At 39.5% G+C, this 8,779-nt stretch overlaps 1 protein-coding gene across 1 annotated transcript in view; it reads left to right on the forward strand.

Annotated features, from left to right (window-relative positions):
* Positions 1 to 8,779, forward strand: part of IL1R1 (interleukin 1 receptor type 1) — a 71,983-nt gene extending 63,204 nt beyond the window's left edge. The window contains 6 exon segments of the mRNA XM_045885258.2: positions 2 to 119; positions 875 to 1,026; positions 3,688 to 3,831; positions 4,577 to 4,744; positions 5,496 to 5,860; positions 5,862 to 8,779. Coding sequence (XP_045741214.1) covers positions 2 to 119; positions 875 to 1,026; positions 3,688 to 3,831; positions 4,577 to 4,744; positions 5,496 to 5,860; positions 5,862 to 5,915 — 1,001 coding nt within the window. The 3' untranslated portion in view covers positions 5,916 to 8,779.

Here is an 8,779-nt window from a genome sequence, read left to right on the forward strand (position 1 = left end):
GGATCCAAGCTACAACTGATCTGCAATGTCAGTGGCCACATTAGTGACTATGTCTACTGGAAGTGGAACGGGTCATCAATTCAGGATGAGGACTCCGTGCTGGCAGAGGAATATGTACCGTAAGTATGCTAAAAGCCACTCATGCAATGGAGAAGTTTGGTATTAAATTTCACGTCATGAAATTTATACAACCTTGATGGTTTAATTGGATAGCAAAAGTTAGTTGATTGGCCCTTGACCCTTTGCTGCCCATATTGAGTTTTGCTGAGCTAAACAGGATTTATAAGATCTTACACACTTCAGGTAAAAATACGTGTCATTGTGGTGCAAATTCTGGACCACTTGGAAGGCTTTCTCTTGAATTTGGATAAACATGTTACAACATTCCAATGAAGCAACTTTCCTGAATTACCTGTCATGTTATTCCGTTTTTTAAACAGTTTAGGAAAGACTCATTAAGTGGGACTGAGAATCGGGCACTCCACCTCTCAAGTCTCTAGTGGTTTTCTGTTTCCTCTCTAGGGATCAACTCCTGACTCCTTAGCATTCTCCTTGGTCATCTGCTCCAGTCTCCTCTTGTTTCATGTATTCTTCTCTCTGCCCCCATGGCGACTAGAATGCACATCCATCTTTTTCTTCTCGGAAGCTGGTAATTTTACTTTGATCTCAACTACTGAGTCTTTGACGCACAGTGGTCTTTGGGCTATAAAATCTCAGATTAGTGTTGCTAAAAGCCTGATTATTATCCCTGTGCATAGGGCTGGTGATAATTTCTGCTGCAATTCATGTAGCGAAAAAAGAGATGAACCATGTATATGTGTCTCAGTTATAGTTTTACTTAAACAACTTCATTTATTCTCTCTCTTTTGAACAGAGTGGAAAATCCTTCAAATAGAAGAAGGAATACAATCATCACCATTCTTAATATTTCAGAAGTGGAAAGTAGATTTTATCTATATCCATTTACCTGTGTAGCCAAGAATACAGACGGTATAAATTCAGCATATATCCAATTAATACATCCAGGTAAACAACAGAATATTTGAAATGCAGTTTTGGTTTACTGTCTCAAGAGTCTATGACCTTGAGGTTTACAATGCTGTTTCCCTCTGACTGGAACGCTCTTGGATTCCTCTTAACCTGGCAAACTTCTTTTTTTTCACTTGTCAGATGAACTATTTCTTCTAGGAAGCTTTCTGTTCTCTTGCCTGCCCTTAACCAGCTCTCTGACCAAACAGACAATGCCTCTGTTATATACTTTCAGAAAACCCTATGTCCCTGTCACAATATCTGTCATACTTAGTTTTCTTTGTTGACTTAAATTCTGTGACAGTGCTGACCACTTATCTTGCCAATCATTCTATTTCTAGAGCTAGTAGTGACTTAAATCTGGCATATCATAGGTATATAATGAATATTTTTAGGTAAATGACAGCATAGGACAGCCTAAATATCCACTTTTCAGAGAGGATGTCAGAAGTTACTGGGTTTTTTTTCAATTATATAATCAAACAATATTAAAAATATTTGTGAAATATTTTGATTATTTGTAGTTGAATTAAATATAGGGTATTTATGAATGTGTACATGGAAGAAGATTTAAAAACCTATAGACAAACTGTTAGAATTAATAAATGAATTTAGCAAGATCACTAGTCTCTCTCTACATGTAAACACATATATATGTACATATAGTATTTCTATGTACGTCAATAAATACCAACAACAAATAGAAATTAAATTTAAAATATTACATTTACAATAGTATCAAAAATTATCAAATACTTAGAAATAAATCTGGCAAAGGTTGTTTAAGACTTCTGTGATACAAACTAAAAGAATGTCATTGAGATAAATTAGAGAAGACCTAAATAGGTAGAAGGATATACAATGTTCATAGATTGAAAGACTCCGTGTTATAAAGATATCAGTTCTCCTCAAATGAATCTATAGATTCAAAAAAGTTCCAATCAAAATTTCAACAGTATTTGTGCAAGTGTGGGTATATATTTGTGTGGGTATGTTGTGGGTAGATTTATTCTAAAAGTCATATGGAAATGTTAAGGGGCAAGAATAATCAAGGTGGTCTTGAATAAAAACAGCAAATCTAGAAGATTTACACTACAGGTACCATGATCTTGTGTGAAGCTACCATAATTAAGACTATCAATGTGAACTATCCATTGGGCCAATTGGATATTGGTCTGGAAAATGGTATATCTCTTGATTCCTATTTCATACTCAAATCAGCTGTAGATGGATCAAAGACCCAAACTGGGAAATTATTTTTATTTTTATTTTTTTTATTCTTATGTTAATCCCCATACATTACATCATTAGTTTTAGATGAAGTGTTCCATGATTCATTGTTTGTGCACAACATCCAGTGCTCCATGCAGAATGTGCCCTCCTCAATACCCACCACCAGGCTAACCCATCCTCCCACCCCCCTCCCCTCTAGAACCCTCAGTTTGTTTTTCAGAGTCTATCGTCTCTCATGGTTCGTCTACCCCTCCGATTTCCCCCGCTTCATTCTTCCCCTCCCGCTACCTTCTTCTTCTTCTTTTTTTTTTTTCTTAACATATATTGCATTATTTGTTTCAGAGGTACAGATCTGAGATTCAACAGTCTTGCACAATTCACAGCGCTTACCAGAGCACATACCCTCCCCAGTGTCTATCACCCAGTCACCCCATCTCTCCCACCCCACCCCCCACTCCAACAACACTCAGCCAAACTGGGAAATTAAATATAATAGAGCTTTTAGATTCTCTTTTCTGGATGCCTACATGACTCCTGACATTTAGAAGGCACTTTTTTCTTCTTTCTTCTCTACACCGCACCCCCTTACTTCTCCTTCACCTTGCTTCTCTGCCCTTCTGTAATCATTGGATGAATAATTAGGGAGTGAAGCTAGGAAAATGTGGAAGAGTGACACATTCTGTATGGCATCCCTATGCCCCTTTTTTCCTTTCCCCCAAACTTCAGCTTTCCTCACCTGACTCTTCTACACTCCAGAAACTTCTGTAGGCTTTTGAGTGACTTTGACTTGTTTTACTCTGAAGTGCTCTATCCTATGGGCTTTGGCATCTTTTCTGTGTTATTGTATATAATGGACCCTTAAACAAAATGGGAATTAGTAGCAGCAACACTCCCATTCCCAGTCAAAAACTCGAGTATAACTTTGAGTCCCCGCCGAACTTTACTACTGATAGCCTGCTGTTGACCAGAAGCATTACTGATGACATGAACAGTTAACACATATTTTGTATGTTATGTGTATTACGTATGTGTTCTTACAATAAAGTAAGCTAGAAAAAAGAAAATGTTATTAAAAAATCATAAGGAAGAGAAAATACATTTACAGTAATTGTATTGTAAAAAAAACTGCATATAAATGGACCCACACAGTTCAAACCTGTAGTGTTCAAGGGTCAACTGTATTATAATATTTAGGTGGAAATTTAATACAGTGCACCTCAGTTTTATAAAGTATCAATTCTAGATGGCTTTGTATGTTAGTTTGTTTTATTAAGTGATGATAATGAACTGGTTAATATTATCTGGGATTTAGGATTGCAGAGCCGTCCCAAAAATGTTTCTCTGGGATGATAATATTTAATTTGGTATGCCCAAGTTTTTAATTCTTTTGTTTCTAACATATTTTTTTCCTCTTCTCCACAATAGTGCCTGATTTCAAGAAGCACACAATTGGTGTATTTGTCATGCTAACAGTAATAATTACATGCTCTGTTTTCATCTACAAAATCTTCAAGGTTGACATTGTGCTTTGGTACAGGGATTCTTGCTATGATTTTCTCCCCAGAAAAGGTACGATTTTGTATTCTATGCAATATTTCCTTGTTGGAGAAAGGGGATAGTTAAGAGATGTAGAAGATAACTGAGAGGGTTTTTACTTAAATTTTAAAATGAAAAGTGGCATATACAAGCATAGTAGTTATTCTTATACATAATTATAGTTTGGGGACTGAACAGACTGAATAGCATTGTTTTCCAAGTTACTGCTTTAGTGTTCATAATGGTGGGATAAACAGGCATTTAGAGCATTTGTTTGCAAATCCAGTTTGTATTGCTCAGTGCTGGTTAGGACATAGATGACCCCATGATCTGCCTTCAGAGGAAAGAAATGGCGATTTTCATGCATCAGGGAAGCTCTCACTTTCTCTTTTGTTTAAACCTTGCAAAAAATTTTAACACTACAATAATACATAAAAGGAAGAATGGATAGAATTCAGGGCTGAGACACCAGGGAAGAAGATAAGACCAGGGAGCTAAGGATAGTTCCCAGACCAAGAGGTAAAGAATCTCTGCACTTGAGGTGGCCATTGAGTAATAAAAGAATGCCTTCATAGTAAAACACAATAAATAGAAACTTGTAGGAGAGAACCACTTTAAAAAGTTATTGTATTTTTGGTATTGCTGCTTCATTCATACCCTCACACACAAAAATTAATTTATTCTGAAATGCATGTTTGGGATACTGACTTTACCAAATCTCTTGGGTTTTTTTTGTTTTTGTTTTTTGGATCTAAATATTTTGCATTTCCCCCTCTAGATTCAGATGGAAAGACCTATGATGCATACATACTATATCCAAAGACCCTTGGGGAAGGGTCCACCTCTAACTCAGATATTTTTGTGTTTAAAGTCTTGCCTGAGGTCTTGGAAGAACGGTGTGGATATAAACTGTTCATTTATGGAAGGGATGCCTATGTTGGGGAAGGTAAGTGTGTCGTGGAAAAAAGTAAAAGTCTTTGTTGTAAAAATAATTGCTAAAGTTATGTTTCATCTTTCTAGAAGAACTGTGGCAAAGGTATACAGATTTGGCAGTTTTAAGAACCTCCTCGGTGGTGTGTGATGATGATTTTCACATCTATTAAATGCAAAGTACTTATTTTTCTCATATTTTGCTGGCACAAGAATTAACTAAGTTTTATTTAGTTTTGAAAAACTTCACAACTAGTTAGATCCAATAGTTACTTTACAACTGAGATAGCAAAATAGGGGTGGAAGAGATCAAATGGTTTAGGGTTTTAGAATTTCTACTGGAAGTATTCTGAGTCCTAAATGAAATATTCAGCTTCTGTGGGTCAGGTTTTGAGCTGGTCTATAAAATCGGGAACTTCTTTCATCTTAATTAAGATGAGAAAAAAAGAGGGGGCATCTGGGTGGCTCAGTTGGTTAAGCGTCTGCCTTCTGCTCAGGTCATGATCTCAGGGTCTTGAGGTCGAGACCTGCATCAGGCTCCCTGATCAGCAGGGAGTCTTGTTCTCTCTCTGCCCTTCCCCCTGCTCATGCTCTCTCTCTCTTTGTCTCTCATATAAATAAATAAAATATTTTTAAAAAGGATGGGAAAAAAGAGCATTAGAAGACAAAAGGGATGGGGTAGGAAGAACCTTGTCAGGTTTTGGTTTGGGAGAGAATGATTATTAATTGAAATTTTACTTACTCTTGCTGTTCTTCATGTTTTTCAGACATTGTTGAGGTCACTAATGAAAACATAAGGAAAAGCAGAAGACTGATTATCATTTTGGTCCCAGAAGCATCAGGATTGGGCTGCCTGGGGAATTCATCTGAAGAGCAGATAGCAATGTACAATGCTTTCGTTCAGGATGGAATTAAAGTTGTCCTGCTCGAACTGGAGAAAATCCAAGACTATGAGAAAATGCCAGAAACCATTAAATTCATTAAGCGGAAACATGGGGCCATACGCTGGTCAGGGGACTTTAGAGAGGGATCACGGTCTGCAAAGACAAAGTTCTGGAAGAACATCAGATACCACATGCCAGTCCAGCGGCAGCCCCCTTCATCCAAACCCCAGTTTCTGTCCTTGGCCTCAGGGCCAGACTCTTAAGAAAACGCTGCAGAGGGAGGCGCAGGTGCCTCTCGGGTAGCAGGGAGAAGCTTAGCCCAGAGTTCCTTGGGTGACTCCTGTCTTTGGGCGTTGCGGGCTGGGCTGTGCCCCCACTGAATATACAGTCATAAAATGCACCTGTAGCATCAGGTGCTATCCCTGAGGTCATCTGGAATCGGATTGTTAAGGGAGCAAAATGTGGTGACGATAGCAGGTCAGAGCAATTCACACCTGAGGGCTTGGAAATCCTTTTAGAAGGCAACAGATGCCCCATCTGAATGTTTGCACTGCTGAAAACAGGCACGGGGACCGCGAATGAGAGGGAAGAACAAGCAGGAAATATTTAGCACCTATAAACGGTTTTACGAAGTTGTCTACAATCCGAGGGCAGGGCTGTGGCCCAGTCTGGGGATTGCCCGGTCCCTGGCCCCCCACTGGCTTTCCTTGGCAGTGCTGCTGACAAAGTGAGACTGGTGTTTCACAGAGGAGGGTAGAAGTATTCTTGGAGAATTTTACATTTGCTTCCCACTTTCCATACGCATTGAGCAGCCAGCTGTCCGTTTCCAAAGACCGAGTTTCATGTTACAGACCGTTAAAATTCTCATTTCGGTGAAAAAAGGGATCCTGCAGGATTGCACGATTTTGAAATAACCTTAGCTTTTTGCTGGAAAGAGGAAATTTCAAAAGCAGGAGTAGCAGAGACCTGATCCAGCTCTGCATGCTTACACCCCCTGGAATGACCATTCTGTTCTACCTTCCTTTTCTGCGTTCCACTTGACTCATGGCTTCTTTGGAAGGACAACTTCAAGTCACTTCCTCTTTCCTCTGTGTCACACACCTGGCCCACGGATTAGCTGTCCATCATAAAGTGCAGCTCTAAGCTCCTCCTGCTCTTACTAAAACACCTCTGTGGGGTTTCTCCTGGTTGAGGAGCTAAAGCCCCCAGATTCCCCCAGTCCATCGGCACAGCTGTTCCCCTCACTGTCCTGCTCTGTGAGTTCTCAGGTCAGCCTCGTGCAACTTCACACCCGCCCCTAGGGCTCCCTCATCTCTGTTTCTCCTTCCTGTCTCCTCTGACCAGAATACCTTCTTGAATTTTCTCCAGCCGACCAGAGTTTTATGAAATTCAAAGTTTACTCCAACTCTGTTTCTCTAAGAGATTTCCCCAAGAAACTGCCCTAAGACACCAGCTGTCTCCTCTGAGTCTGATAGCACTTAGTCTGTTAGCTGTCACTTTATGAGAAGGCTGTTCTGCCTCGAACCAGAAACCCTGCTCCATGCCGGGGAGCCGGGGGGTGTGTCTCTCCTTGTCCGGGTGACTTCACAAGTAATTTGCCCACTTGACATAGATTTGGGTAGGGCTTTCTTGTTGAAAAATGTCCACAGATTATCATATTTAAGTTTTGCAATCATCCTAATTTTATAGAGAAAGCAAGTGACCTATTTTTTAAAAGTTATGTTCTTAGTCCTCTCAGACCTAGGGCTCACAACAGTGTTGCTGCCTTCGAATGTAATGTCTTGAACACTTGACTTCAGGTCAATAAATGTCCCCCTTCAGTCCTACCCCTGGCACTTTTGTGAGAAGAAATGGTTGTTTTCTAGGATGGTGGCTGAGTCTAGGAAGGCTTTCATTTAAGAAACCAAATTCTAAACTTTTGAGTGTTGGAATTTACAAAAATTATGGTTAGGTTTTCTGAAAAACATTTCTGCTTTCATATATTCCTTCCCCAAAGGTAATTATTTCTTAGTGAATTAAAAATGAAAGCAAGTTGGTTTTTTGGTATAGGAAAGTATTTTTTGAAACTTGATGATAGTCAACCCCAGAAACCCCGGAAAACTGCAAAGCCAAGTTCATGTGCTAGTTGCCCCATTTTTTTTTTTTTTTTTACATTTTTAATGTTTAATGATATGGGTGAACACAGACTTACACAGTATATATTGCACCCCTCCCCGCCAAAGTGATCAGAGCCAAACAAAAACAGAGTTGAATGCCCTGCTTGTTCTCCTTCCACCTGCTTTCTCTTGGATCCGATCTGGCAGCGTTGAGTATTTGCACTGTTTTGGAACTGCCGGTTTTTTTTTTGTTTTTGGTTTTTGTTTTTAAGTGCCTTATTTTTATTTGGCAGCACACACAGGGCTGGGATGTGGGGCTGTCATGACCAAAAGGCCTATCAGATGCTTGCTGATGATGTTTAGTCTGTCATCTATAAAATACACTTGTATGTGTATTGCCAAGAAAGCCAATTCTGAAACTTAGACTCACAGCAAAGTTGGCCAGAAAGTAAAGAGCGGGGAGAAAAACCAGGAATTGCCAGTGGCATTGCATCTGGAATTTCGGGAGGGACAAGGGTCAAGGGATGTGCCCGGAGCCAGGAGGAGCCCCGACAGGAAAGTGCATGTCACTGTGTCACTCCCATTTCCCAGTGGAGGATTCTGGAGGAAGGAGCTATACTCCTAGTTCTCTGGGCACTTCCTCTGTTTTATTGTTTTCCCTGAAAACCTCTTTTAAGCTCTTCCTTTCAGGCCTTCCCCATTGATTAGATTTCACTGCATTATCTGATGGTGATTTTTTTTGGTCAGCCTAAGTGTTTGGAGGGAAGTTGGCCAACAAAGCCTTTCGCTTCCAGTTGTGAAAACGGGCTTAGCAGAATTTGTATTTTCCTTCTCCTACCCCTCTTTGTGTATTTGTGATAGAAGAAAAGGTATTGAGCCATTTTTTTTCCAGGGGTGTTTTTGATAAATTATATTTTTACTGGTTAATGATGAAGGGTTTTTAGAAACTTGTTTGTACAATTGTGAGCAGATACCAAGTATTTTTATATAGTAAAACTCCAGATCCATGTACAGCATATATCACTGGTCGATGGACTGAACTTATTTTCCAATAAAATTGGCAAAACCTGG

The sequence above is a fragment of the Mirounga angustirostris genome, unplaced genomic scaffold (assembly GCF_029215605.1).
Source record: "Mirounga angustirostris isolate CCGP_5_RB_7025 unplaced genomic scaffold, mMirAng1.0.hap1 SCAF_10, whole genome shotgun sequence".
NCBI classification, from domain to species: domain Eukaryota; kingdom Metazoa; phylum Chordata; class Mammalia; order Carnivora; family Phocidae; genus Mirounga; species Mirounga angustirostris.